Source organism: Gavia stellata, chromosome 1 (assembly GCF_030936135.1).
Source record: "Gavia stellata isolate bGavSte3 chromosome 1, bGavSte3.hap2, whole genome shotgun sequence".
NCBI classification, from domain to species: domain Eukaryota; kingdom Metazoa; phylum Chordata; class Aves; order Gaviiformes; family Gaviidae; genus Gavia; species Gavia stellata.
The window spans coordinates 11,847,917-11,862,874 of NC_082594.1; the positions used below are offsets into that span (position 1 = coordinate 11,847,917).

The following is a 14,958-nucleotide window of genomic DNA, read 5'->3' on the forward strand; positions in this document are numbered from 1 at the left end:
TATAGGCAGCTTCCCTGGAAGACTTTTTATTTCATTTTGAAGGTGATAACTCAGCTTTGTAAGTCCATGTTACAGGATTTCTATTCAGAAATTCCAAGTTGGTCAAATCTATCCCTGGACCTCCCCATTTCAGGAAACTTTCTGGTCTAGGACAGTCTATCTTCTGGTCATCTTTTCAATTCTTTTTTGCTGTTCCATATTATGAGTTCCAAAAAAATCTCAAATGTCTCTAGGAAGTTTCCAGATGATTTTTTAACTCCAGTTTCTGTTCTGTATCTTTTCTGGACTTCTTTGGCCATCTTTGTTACCCACAGAGACCTCAATTGCTCATTCCAGGTTGGTTCAGTAGGATTCCATTCCATTTCCAATTACTTCCTTGGAAATAATTTCTTTTCCAGACAGTAGTTCACTTGAGCAGTTAAAAATATGATATTTTATGGGTTTTGTTTGGTTAGACAAAGAACTTTATGTTACAGTCAGAATTTTTTAAGTGAAGCCGTAATTATTACAGAGAATGTCAACCATCATATATACCTGAAGTTAAAGGAACAAACCAGCAAGAGACATGATCAGTATTCATAGTTGTAAGCTTCTGTTCTACTCAACATTCTTCACAAGGTTCTTTCATTCGGCTTCCCTCAAGACCATATTTTTAGTGTTTGCTTTGTCAATATCCTTGGTTTTCCTTTTTTTTTCCAAAACCAGATGTACATATCTCTACCAGACAATGTCAGTTTGCTGTATCAAACCTGTTAACAGCCACTAGCCTCTTTGCTTGTGTAGCACAGCTAACTGTTGATCAGACTGGCCATTTTTCTGAAGAGGCTGGTACCTTCTGAAGAGGCTGATACTTCTGTGGGTACCTTCCCTTCTCTGCCTCTGACTCCTTTGCCTCTGACTCTTAAGCCATGCTTTCATGGTAAGATCAATAGGCACAACAGTATTTAGTGTCTAATTCTCATAGACACTCTTTGGTACTTAATGATTCCAGAGGAATGCAATCATCACATACATAGCATTTCAACAATTTTCATGCTAAAAAAGAAACATGCAAGTTTAAAATACGTTAGTGATAAGCCTTCATTCTGGCTAGTAAAGCACCCTTTAAAAATGTCAACGCAAGATGGCAGTAAACAAGTATAGAACATTTCATATGAACATTGTAGAGGAAATGACACTATGGGTAACAGTGCCATAAAGAACTTCAGCAGAATTAAGTAGCTGTCAAATGAACCCATTTGAACAGTTAGTTAACATTTATATGAGAGCTCAGTCTTGTTCATCTCTAAGAAATTAACTTTATTAATTGATTCTTTGTTACATTGATTAAATATTTAGAATGCTGAAGCTGCAGTTGGCAATTCTAGTTTAAAGAAAACTTTGGCCACGTGGTCATTTTTGATAGATTCTGCATGTTTGACTCTGCTTTCATTTTTAGTTTTCAAAGTTGACACATAGTTTTGAAAAGCTACAGTCACATCAGTTAAAACAAAAAAAGCTTGAAAATAGAGAAAAATGTGAGGAAAGCCTAGAGACACCATCTGAACTGAGCAATTTATACAAGAAACTGGAGGTAAGAATACTTTGTTGTTATATTCTGATTTTAGTATGCCTTTAGAACTGATTTGTGGTTTACAGTTGTGAACTTGAATTTCCTGATAATTCTACAAAAATTATATCATTTTCTTGCTCTGGCAAGAACAGGTGCATAGTTTAATATTCAGGTTTTGTTCTTTTATCCAAGTTTTATTAGTGTTTTTAGTAGTTTTATGAGTTAATACAGATAATTTTTTTATTACAGATAATACAATAATACACAGAAGTATAATTATAAATAAATTTTACTTTTTTCCTGATTAATATGTGTACTGGATAATATAATCTCTTGAGGCATGAGACTTTTTACATATGCAGGATACTGTCACATAATACCTACCATTAATTCAAGTTTTATAGACTTCAGGACAACTTTGATCATGTAGGGCTAGATAGAAAAAGAATTTAGGATTGGAAAACTGCTTGTTATACACATATCTTGTCAGCACCCATGTGCTTGAGGCAATCCACAACCTTGACCTCAGTGCGTAATTTCCCTAGGTAATGCACGAGGAAGGATTAGGCACTTAAAAATACATTCCAGATTCCAGCATACAGAGTGGGGCACTAGATAATATGAGATGCTGAGAACAGGATTCGGTCATATTCCCTATCCCTCTGGACACAGAAGATTTTAGCTGACTTATTCTTGAATACACGAAGATACTGATTTCTAATCATAATTCCTGGCCTTGACTTCTCAGAATTAGAAGTTACTTTATGATCTGTGGAATAACCAAATATTTATTGGGTCAGCAGGAGAGTTAGCCAGCATAGAGAACTGGCATATAGAGTGTGTGCCTCCAAGTGGTGGCTTCTCCCCAGATACTCTTCTGGCTACATTCACTGGTGCAGAAACTGATATCCAGTCTCATTTCTTATAACTGAGCGATGTAATCTCTAGCTGTATTAATTTTTGCTTCTTCTTTTTTACTTATGCAATAAATTTCCTGGTATCCTGTGCAAAGTGAAACAACTTCAAAAGGAAGAATTCCAGAGCCCATTGAAAAACAACATTTGTTTGTTAGGTAGAAAATTAAGAAGTAAAGATTCTGATTCAGATTCTGTCTGCAGAGAATATTATTAAACTGAATCTTCTACATATGGGGAGAACAGTCTAACCACTAGTCTGATGAAACATAGGAGGATCACAAAAAAAATTTACATTTTCTCTGGTCATCCTTTGTAAAGGTCATAATAAAATAGTGTGTGCTTCGAGTGTTGACTAAACCGGGTCCTGTAGGGAAAGTAAGCAGAGGAATGCCAGTTGAAAGTGTGAGCTAGTTGCCTAGCTGCTAAGCATTGCAAAGACTTACAGGCTTATCATGTAGATCTGTGTAGACTTATGATGTAGATTTATGCAGATTTATGATGTAGATGATTTAGACACTTTGAGAACTTTATCATTAAAAATTTAAGATCTAATAGATTTTAAGTACTTTCATACTTAACCTGCAATTAAACAGGGCTTTAGGATCTTTATTTTGGACTTGCCTATCTTCTATGTTTTTCTATAAGATATAGGACTAACTTCTGTGACTTTCAGATGACTGTTCCTACATAATAGGGCACAACCTAGCTCTACATGATGTTGCTGTCTCTTCCACATGGAAGAGTCCTTACCATCAGAAAAGCTACTACGCTTTGGACTGCAGCATAGCTGCTAACATCTGTACTACAAGAATAATAAATGGATTATACATCTATCATTGACTAAATATATCACTACTGTGAAACTGTCTGATCCAGCTAATTTGAGAATGACCTTATTCAAGATTAAAATGTGAAAATAATGTAACACAATGCTATGATTTGATTAATTATGCAGTATGAAAATGAGTGCTTGGAATATATTCAGCAAATTCTATTATTCAGGAAATAATTACTGTGTTGAAAATCTACTAAGCTCAGCAGTACTTTAGTAAGGCCTTGAACCTGCAGTCCTCATTAAGTAGTCTGAAACTCTGTTTGTATCACATTTTGTAAAATGGGAAGATGTTTATTGGTTTAAAATGCCAAAGCACATATTAGGAAAGCTATAAGAAAAGATTTGTATTAATCTATGTTGGAAAGTGATTTTGTTTCAGTAGCAAATAAAATCTTATTTTTTTAGAATTTGGGGAATATGCCAGTTTAGGGTAATTATAAAAAATCAACTATCTTTTTGGAACCAACATTTCCATTGTGAAAAAGGAAGTTCTCATAACAGCTTATAAGTGTTATAGTTTTCACTGTATAAAACAGTATACTGTTATTTTGCTAATTCTTCAAACTAGAAGAGCAACAGCTCTAGTAACTGGAGTTCTACTTATTTTGTAGGACACTGCCTTTTAAGTCTAGTTGTGAATATATAAGATCTGCTATTATTTATGAGCAAATTGAAATACATTATAAATAGGAATATAAGTGCAAATACAAAACCAGTATTAGATAAATCTGATATAATAGAATTTGTTAAACAAGTTTTTGCTTAAACTAGGTGAACTCAGAACCAGAAGCAGCAATTGTAAAGAGAGCAAGAAGTAAAATTTATTCACAGTAGCTGCTGTCCCATTTGTTCAAAAAAAAAAAAAAAAAAGAAGAAAGCACTCAAAACAATTGCCTGAATATTAAGGGTTTGATTCCCTGCTGAGTACTCTACTTGACACTGATACAGCTTTAAAGTCACAGGTACTACCCTCCAATAAAATGGGTGTATTAGAGCCATAACTCTAAGATCTACAGCAATGGAAGTAATTTAAAATATTTTATCATTTTTATTCAATGGTTATGTTTACCACCCATTTTTTTCAGATTAATAGCCCTTAAGACTGGATTTTTTCTGGTGGAGATGACTGAATGGCTGATTTATATCATTGTTCTTTTTTTCTTCTTTCCAAAATTATGGAAAGATTATGTATTAATCAAAAACCTAGGTTTTTCTTAGAACTATACAAATTGCAAAGTTATTTAGATTAAGGAAAAAAGTTATTTTCCCCATGTTTACTAGCCTTGTTTTGCTGTCTTTCAGGAATTTAAGGCAAAATCAAGAGAATGGGATAAGAAGGGGACAATCTGCCAAAATCATCTCATTTATTTAGATGCTCAACAAAAATTATTATCTGAGAAATGTAATTTATTTCAGGTAAAATTCCTACCTTCCTGCTTTAGGAAAAAAATGAGCTGTTAGCTCAGCTAGAATTATTTTAACTTAATTTTAAAAATCTGAACACCACTAAACTTACAGTGAGTCTGACAATACATGGATATATTGGTAGTGAATACATTGCTTCAGGTAAGGCAGACCCATACTGAAAGATCTAATGATATATACAGTTATTTTAATTTTATTTTTCTCATGAAAATGAGAAAATGAGTAAGTATCATGATGAAAATTACAATATTTTTGATTTTAAAAAACTGCAAAAAGCAATGCATGTTCCTTTTTACTTTTTTAAGTATACTGTGGAGATAATTTTATCTTTTATACTATTTACTAATATGCAATTATTTGTGGTGACAAGTTATTGAAAAGTATTTTACCAAGTAAGTAGTACATGCCATTATTATGTTGACTCAAATATAAAGTTCCCTCAAATCTAAGATAGCCCTCATTTTTTGGAAGATCATAAATATACATTAATATAATTTATGCAGAAAAAATAATTTCTATATGCTACTCCAAAATCACACTTGGATTTGTTTGTTGGATCGCTTATCTCTTTTTTAACATACTCTTCAGCTTCCAAGTTACAATTCAGTCCTTGGCTGACTTTGTGATTCTTTTTTACTTGCCAATTTGCTTATTACTTTTTTATATAGCCTATTGATCTAGCATATTTTTATTTTTTTTAATTCCTTCCAATTCAGAACAAAATATTGATTTAATGGTGTCTTGATGACCTATCCTGCTGAAAAAAAATTAGAAAATAACTTACACATTAACTGGGCCACAAGACAGCTCGAAAATGAAGGGGAAGCCAATTATGTTGCTGACTCATAATCCCCTTTTCCACTGTTACTAAACCCATTGGATCTTAATCTAGTGAAACACTTTCTTAACAATTCCTATGAGAGTCTTTACCCATATCTGGAGTTTCCAAGGATGACAGTTAAGTTTTGTTTATAGATGCTGAAAGCATTATATTGCAACTATTGAAGTTCCATATAAACGTTAAAAAAGCAAGGCTTTGACTGGCCAAAACTACTGACTGATGCATGTTGACTATATAGTTAGACAAGTCAAAATAGAGTACTCAAGGTGATCATCCACATTTTTCTGTTGAGGCTTACCTCACTGCCATCAGTGAACTTTCTTTGAAGACAGTTTTCTTCACAATTGCAACATAACACCGACTAGTTTATTAAATAGAAGTCTGATGGACTGTTACTCCTTAACTGTTTCAAAAGCATTAGTTGGTCCTGTGTCTTTGTCTCAAATTCCTTTATTGTGATGTCTTTGATTTCCAGCTGGAGTCTTGCACTATATTTTTCACAGGATGCTTTGACATTTTGGTGTGTCAGACTCCATAACTTAGATGTCAGGGGGACCTTAATTTATTATCTATAGAAATTAAATTTACCTGCAAATTTCTTTGGCTTTTTATTTGATATGCAGTCAGTGGTTAGTTCTACTTAGTGTTCAGCCAACACAAATTATGGGAACATAGTCAATGACATCAAAAGCTGTCTAAAGCATGCCTTTTTGCAGTCCTTATCAATGAAATATGGTATTTGTAGCCCTATTTATTTTTAATATACATTTTCTTGCTCAACTCGATCTCTGCACATGATATATGGTTTCCAGGTTATATTTTGTTGTCATTTTTCAGCTAATTCTCAGTCTTCTGAAAGATTACTGCTGCTTGTTGATCTCCCAGTAGAGGGATCCGTGTGGATAATTTTTTAAACAGCAAAAATAGTTACCATAGTAATTATGCTTCTTCACAATGCCTGTGAATTCACAAATACTGGTAATACCAATTTTCTGAAGTTTTGGTTTTAGGATTTTAATTAGTACAAGAAACTGAATGGAGTGTGGGACTCCACAGAATGTGCAAATTATTCTTCCCCAGATTTAAGGATAATGATATCAAAGTAGTACAGTTACTGTAGTAACTGAGCTGTTTATTCATGAACTATGTAATGCTAGCCCTCTAGTCAAAGGTTAATATCTATCCTGAGGCGCACACACACACAACTCCTACTGAGTTCAATGAATCAAAGACAAACATTTCTCTCAAATTATTTTTTATAGGTAACTGCTTTGAGTAGGTCATCATAATCACCTTTTTCACATTTGGGGCTGATTAACATTAAGTGCTAGGGAAATACACAGCAGAGGAGAAAAATCCTTGACAAAATTCTGTGCCCTTGAAAGTTTCTGAAATATTTTTCTTACTGAGGGCAAAGAACTTGAGACTAAAAAAGGAAGTATCCTTTAGAGAAGAAATGCAAACTGTTCCAATTGTGCCATCTTTTCTAAGCAAATACTGGTGAAAATGGAAATAGCTTTATGATTTTAGTAGTAATGGTTTGGTCCTAACAATTTACGCATAATTATTGAATTTCATTTTAAAGATTTTCTTGTTTTATAGAAGCAGACCCAGAATTATCAATTCCAAATAAGCAATAAGAAAAAAAAACAAGAAGAGTTAACTACCTATGGCCAGCCCGAAAGTGAAAAGGATGAGTTAATTATTGAAAAGCTAAAGGCAACTGTGAACGAAATAGCAATAAACAAGAATAAGCTAGAAGAGGAAAATCTGAAACTCCGGGAGGATCTAAAAATGTACCAAAACCAGTGCCAGGTAGTCACAGTTTTTCTTTTTCATTATAACTGTGGAATTAATGTTGAAGCATTAATTATTTAGGAGTATACTTTAAAAAGTTGTACTGAGACACCTATATAAAAGATCTGTGCAGTAGGTATATTCTTTGCAGGAACACAGAATGAGCTGTGAACAGTACAATTTTTTGAGTAACTTAAGAGAAAACAGAAATATGTTTGATATGTAGTAGCATATTTTCTTCTTGTCTGTTTATCTAGGGTTTTATAACTTTCCTATATCTGTAGCATCTACAGGAACTTAGCCTAGTTCACTTGGTTCCTTGTATATGAATGACTTCTGTGAAATCTCTTTATCTGATTTACACCTTGCTGTACACTGTGCCATATAGCTAGTAAATAATTATATAGAAAAGTGTATGGTATACTTCATTATTGAGAGAAGATTTTGCAGTCAATGAATTTTTAAGTTGCCAGCCATGTGAAGAACCATCATTTTTTATCTTATCCCCAGTGTACCGTTTTTCAGCGTAGCACTGATCTATGAAGACAGCCATTGGGGCCTCTTCTTTTGGTTTTTATATATATATGAGTTCTGACAAGATTGAGATAATACTAGATCTTTACAGCCTTTTTTATTAGCTATGTTTGAAACAGATCAGGAATGAGATTCTTGTTGCTATTTTTTTCTGGTAACATATATAAATTATGCTTTTGCTTATTTATTTAAGCAATTCAAGGTTCAGTAATATATTGAGTGGCCTACAGTGATTTTGACTCTTTCTGGAAAAAGATAATCTGTATCTGTTTATAGACAACCTTGCAGAGTTATAACTTCATATGCAATATACTTTATAGGAATTAACATACATGTGGTGGAGGTTAATTTCAGGTGTTGTCAGAACAGCCAAGTTTAGCACATATGTTGTTTATGCATTTCATTTGCACATTAGTTCAATGAGTTATTTGCCTGTACACAAATTATTGGTATGCAAGCAAAAACCTCTGTTTTGGGGCCTGTTAAAAAGGCTGCCATCAAAAGCAGTGGGACTAGAATATGGAGTGGAGAGGGAGGTGCTGATCTCTTCTCCCTGGTGCCCAGTGATAGGACGCATTGGAATGGTTCCAAGCTGCTCCAGGGGAGGTTTAAACTGGACATTAGGAAGCATTTCTTTACCAAGAGGGTGGTCAAACCCTGGAACAGGCTTCCTAGAGAGGTGGTCGATGCCCCAAGCCTGTCAGTTTTTAAGAGGCATTTGGACAGTGCCCTTTAAAACATGCTTTAACTTGGTCAGCCCTGAATTGGTGAGGCAGTTGGACTAGATGATCATTGTAGGTCCTTTCCAACTGAAATAGTCTATTCTATTCTATTCTATTCTATTCTATTCTATTCTATTCTATTCTATTCTATTCTATTCTATTCTATGCAATTGGAGCAGGTGGATAGATGCTGTATGATGGAGACAGTAGATGTCATTGTGCTGTAGCCTTTAAGAAAATCTTCAAGCAAGAGGATTTTTGGAATCGTGTGAATAGAATACAGGAGCTGTAGGAAGCACTGAAGACATTTTAAGTAGAAGTGGAGCGAGATGTACATAACATTATCAGCTAAAGGGCAGAAAGTTGCAGAATAACTGTGCTGGTGGTGTGAAATACTGCTGTGTTAGTTAGAAAAGCTGCATTTGCAAATAGCTGCAGAAGGAAAACACTGATATAAAGTCAATGTATGGTCAAAACATGTAGCTCAGAGAAAATATTTTTTTAGGAATGTCTGTATGAGAAAGAAGGAAGTGCAAGGCCTGTTGTCAGCCAGAAGAAGTAAACAGGTTTGCATGAAGGAGTGCTAGGTGTACGATGGGAATAGTTGGACCTGATGTGGGTAGAGGAGGGGGGAGTAGATGGGAATCTTGGTGGGGAAAAGGCTGATGGGAATGGCAGCAAGCCTAGTATTGTGCCTCATGTATCTTCTATGCCTATGACTATTTCACGTCTGCTTCTAAATATTTCTCTCATACTATTAATTAGCAAGGAAGCAGTGATAAAGTGAAATGTATGGAAGACCAATTTGTTGGCTGTACAGAAAATAAGAACTTTAGAACATCCAAACTGAGACTGCAGACTATTTCTCTACCTTATGAATGGTCTGAGAAACTTAATTGCAGCCATACAATGAGAGGCAGCCTGAAAACATCACCCAGGAGGCTCTTGGAAAGTCTGCATTAAGTCAGTTGCTGGACACTAATTTATGTAGAAATACAGCATATAATTGTATTAAAAAGGTTGAACATCTTTGAGTAGAATTAGAACAGGAGCTGATCAGGAAATTTTTGAGACTCCCTTTTGATATCAAACGTGGCAAGCTAGTTGAAGCAAAACTTTTCACAGAAGAGAGGATTTGGTAAATTTTTCAACTTCAAACAGATTCTTATAAAGTTACATTTGATTAGCTAATTTCTAAACAAAACCTAAAGTTTTCTGGTTCAAAAATTAATTTTCATTTTGGTGTTTTAACTAGTTGCAGTATATATTTCCTAAAATAATAAGCGGTACATCTCTAAATTATTTTTTTGAAGTGATGTGTGAAACTCTTGACCTGAAGTTCTGTTTCAATTATTATAGTGGCTGCTGCTGTGGCTGTTGTTGGTCCTACTATTATTATAAGTCACAGAAGAAAATACAATTTATGTAAATATGTATGATGACTGCAGTCTGCCACAGATTATATGACTTCCACCTCACAATTGTGCAGCATTCATTGCCTTTATCCACCCCAGAATGAAATCAGAGGGGAAACCCTCCCCAAAATTCATGTATTATAAAATAATTGTGGCTATTTCTTGAATGTCGAAGTCATGAAGATGATCACAAGCAAATCTTGCAGACAATTTTAACAATTCATTAAGCTTTATTCCACTTGAATGTGCCCAGACTTGCATTTCAGAGTTTAAAAAAGCTCTCTCAGCCTTCATTTAACAAAGGATAAGATGAATGAATCTGTATATGCAGTCCCTATAAAAAACGCAAAAGCGCTTCATATCTGTCTTCAGCAGCCTTTTCAGCCAGAGGAAAACCACAGGCTTCTTGGAAGGAAGGTCATTCTAATATGAGGCTCTAAGGGAAATAAACCTTTGAAGTTCCTTGCTTGTGGTGTCATTTCTGGATTCCAGTTGTCTTTTGAAAGTTTAAAGGCTTTATTTTTGCTTTTAAACATGGAAACTTTATTAAAATAAAATGAAGAAATTATAAAAAATACTAGTGTTCTTAGTGTAATAGTTTTAAAGACAAAGGATCAACATCCTTGGAAAATCTTTTTTCTTTTTTTTTTTTTCTTCTGGAACATGCTTTTGGATCTTGCGTGAGAGGAAAAAAATATTCTCCAGACATTATTATTGCAAGAATATGATTATTATTGCTACATTTGTTATTTGTGGGTTATATTTCCAAGTTCTTCTCTTTAGTATGTTTTCAGTATATTTTCTGGAAATTGACATCTTTTGGGGCAATCACATTTTATGATGCCAAATATAACATGTATCTTCAGGTTGTCTAACACATTACCAATCAGAAAATAAAGGTAAAATAAGATTTGTGGAGTCCCTAAGAAAAATCTTTTTGTGATTGTTCGAAAATTTTGTGTTCATTTAAATAAGCAATTAACTCCATGCAGATAGAACCAGTTTTGGAGGTGACTGAGCCCACACCTTATCTAAGTACATAAGTCTAGATGTATCTGCTCCAAGCTTCCAGGCAATGTTTAATGAAGACATGCACCTTTTCCTGCTTTTCTATAGCCTTGTAGTTTTCAGGTTTATAAATTTGGAAATGCTGTTAGGAAAATAGAAAATGGAAGTTACTTATGGCACTAATTCTTGCATGTGAAGCATGTTCTAGGGTGCAGAACCTGCTGAAACAAGCAAACTATGTATTTTAGATGCATTTAGTACAATAAAGAACTTCTGAATGATGTTTCCTGTGATACTTTCAGAGACAGATGCGTTGGAACATTGCAAGAGCTAAAGAATAATCAGCATCTGATTTTTAGGTGACATTTCTGGAGAAAGGAACTGACATGAAAACAATGCTTTTTTCAGAAATGAAACTCAAAATAAAAGCATGTATGTCCTTTCATACAAATTATACAGGTATCGAAAATGATGTGTTAAAATACAGCATTTTGAGCTGTCTAATTTTATTTAACTGTTTACATATTTGCTTGTTTCTTTAGAACATGGAGGCAGGCTTTTCAGAAATGAGAAATGAGCTTCAGTCACGGGATGCTCTCTGGAGAAGGATACAACTGGAATGCCGACAGTTGCATACAGAGTTATTGAAAATCAAAGAGTATAAAGATATGCAGGAAATTCAAATAAAGTATGTATGTTGAAGACAATATTTAAGTTAACAAGTACTTCTGAGCTAATAACTTTGTTCTTACATTTGATTTAAATTAAGTGTTTAAAAAGATACTCAGGATTCAAATATCAGATTCTAAACAATTTTAGAATAAACATTTTCATTGGCAATTATATATGACAAGATTGTAGGCAATAGATGCAGGCTCTGCTAAAAAGCTTTAATGCTGCCTAGATCTTTACAAGTCAATGCATTTCATATATTTCTATTTATATGTTTACAGTCTTTTTCATTTTCTCGGCATTAAAACACTCTGGAAGTAGTGCAGTTAGGATTCTCCCTAACCTCCTTTGAGTAAAATGTTCATCTTTTTATGGTTTATCTAACCTACCATAGCTATTTGAGATTACATGAAATACCAATCTACATGAGATTTCAGGGTTCTTTCTGCATGCACTTGCATTGTTCTTAATCTCTAGAAATCTCCCAAGATCCAACCTGGTTTAGGCCAAATACTTGGTAATTTATTTTTTTTCATCAGCAAGCAGGTCTTTCACAGTTTTACACTGTGGAGAGGATACTGTAAGGTAAAGGTTATTGAACGTTCTGCTTGTTTCATGTTTTGTTTATTTCTTATTTAAAGGCATCAATCATCTTGTGTACAACTTACTGAGCAACTAGAAAATAAAAACGCTGAGTTATTACTATTGGCACAAAGTCAAGAACGCCAACGAGAAGAGCTGAAGAAGGTATTTCATATTATTAAGTATTTTCAGATATTAACTGCAATATAGGATTTTTAGAAGCGAGCGAAGTACTGGACTTGGGTATGTATGCAGAAGAGAGCAGAAGGATAAATTGTGAGTTTAGGAGAGCATGAAGTTTTCATATATGAAAAGGTTTTCATATCTGGTTGCCTTTCTGGAGGTAGTTGTATAGCTGTAAAATTGACATTCTGATTCTGTGCACTAACAACAGAGCTAGCTACTTCATTGAAATAATGGAAGAGACCATGCCTAAGCATCACTGTGATTCAGACAATACCATGCAAGTAATAAACCCTGCAAGGTTATGAGCAATTATTAGGCTATAGGAGGGATGTAGTGGTTTGTAGGTGGTCTCAGATGTAAGATATGCTAACAGATCAACTGATACAAGTCACTATGGCAGGTACCCACACAAGGCTAAGCTTAATCAGTCACCTGCTGCACAGTCTAGGGCAGTGCTCTTCAGTTTAAACTATGCATCACATCATTGCATTGCACATTTCCGAAGTGCTATGTGCAAGCAGTAGTGGCATGGGACTGTGGAATGCCATACGGCTTGGCAGGCCAAAACACTTGGGGAGTAGAGGATGCTCAGAACTCCTCTTACAGGCATGTTGTAGTTTTGCTGAATAGCAATGTAAGCAGGAGTATCTCTAATTGGATGCAGCTGACTTAGATACAGCAATTTTGACATGATGGTCATGATCTAGCTCTTAGGTTTTTTGCATCTACATCTGTTTGTTTACAATTCTAGTATTTCTGTGTAGTTTGCGTAAATAATAATGAAATGCCATCTGTTACTGATTGTGTACTGTACTGCGAGGAATTATTAAAATGGGTTCAAAGGTTCTTGTGCTGTTTTTTGTAGTTTTGTTTCTTACATAATAAAAAAATCTATCAGTACTAAATTGTTGGTTATAGTAGAATGATTATGACAACAATCTTTGTGTTGATTCTTTGGAGAGCTCTGCACAGGACATACATAGTACAGAAAGTTTGACCTTAAGTTTTATATATAATGACAGGAAAAAAATCTCATGAAGGGTTTTACCATATATACTCTTTATTTCTAACATAGTTTCTCATTAAAGAGTCTCTAGATTGATTTATTTATATTGCTTCTAAGTTAATTTAGGCTGCATTAAACTTATTTTAAACCTAAATTAACTTAGGAGCAATATAAATAAATCATACTTAGGTTTATTGAATGGATATTTCCTTGGATATTCTTTGCTATAAATTCCAATCTTAAAATTAACATTATTTTTATTACATTCTTTTTAAATGTTAATTTAAATGCCTTGTATTTTGTTAATTTTTAATACTAAATAGGCAAATGAAAGCACAAGAGAAGGGGTGAAAAAAGATTGAAAAATAAATAAAGCTATGTGCACTGACTCACGAAGACATTTTATTATACAATCTCAAAAAATCTCTGATTCGGTTAGAAGAGTTGGTGTCTTGGAAGCAACAGCAAAAAAGTCACTGATAGGTAGCAAGTGATGCAATCATATTTACTGCACAACATTTTTTCTTTTTGAAACATATTTGCTACAGATAAGAAACCATGTTTATCAAGAGGAGCAGTCCCATCGCTCTGAGCAGGAAAGAATGAAGACAGAAATCTCTGACCTGACAGAAGAGCTTCATCAGAAGGAGATCACTATAGCAACTATCATGGAGAAAGCTAGTCTTCTGGAAAGACAGTTAAAAATGGAGTTAGAGATAAAAGACAAATTGTTAGCAAAACAACAGGTATGCAAGCAGGCAAAACCAGCCTAGATCATTTTACTTCATACTATTGACAATGACACACATTATCTGTGAAAAAAGACATTACATTTCTTGCTGTAGTTTTCATCAGGAGTGCTGTAATATCTGTGAAGTATTAGTAAAGCAGCCAAATTGATAATGGAACAAGAAAGCACCAGTAAATGGCCACTGTACATCTAAACTTCAATTCAGTCTGACCATCAAATGTAGTTACCATTTTAACATGCAAAAGATCTTGAAATCTTCCAGTTTGTTGTTGTTATATGAGCTTTATCATTAAAACCATTTATTACGTTATCTAGAACATTTCCTAATTTTTCAGGGTTTTTTAAAGCTTTTTGAAGAATGTTACAAATCTACTTAGAAAATTCTGGTAATTTTAAAGCTGAAAACTGTAAGATACCAGTGTTTCAACGGCAAATTTAAGTTTTAAAAACAGATTTGCTATCTTCATTACTTAGTTTTGTAAACCAAAAGAACCTTCATATTTAGAGTTTTCTGGGTATCTCTGGGTTTTCTGAGAGGGTCACTGCATGTTGAAAATTGTGATTAATGTAATACTTTGCTTTACTTTTGACAATAGGAAAGTTAGTGTTTTTGAAAATGAGAGACGTCTGCTACTGTATGGCACACTTTACCAGGTCATATTATCTATCATATCAGTAAAAGAATGGATGTCGTTACTAGGTTCCATGACTAGGA

The 14,958-nt window shown here is 34.0% G+C and overlaps 1 protein-coding gene across 1 annotated transcript in view; it reads left to right on the plus strand.

The window, feature by feature from the left end:
• The window catches only part of DEUP1 (deuterosome assembly protein 1), a 44,358-nt gene that overhangs the window by 13,619 nt on the left and 15,781 nt on the right, over window positions 1–14,958 (plus strand). Inside the window, 6 exon segments of the mRNA XM_059822985.1 lie at window positions 1,439–1,573; window positions 4,607–4,720; window positions 7,173–7,385; window positions 11,589–11,734; window positions 12,360–12,465; window positions 14,041–14,238. Coding sequence (XP_059678968.1) covers window positions 1,439–1,573; window positions 4,607–4,720; window positions 7,173–7,385; window positions 11,589–11,734; window positions 12,360–12,465; window positions 14,041–14,238 — 912 coding nt within the window.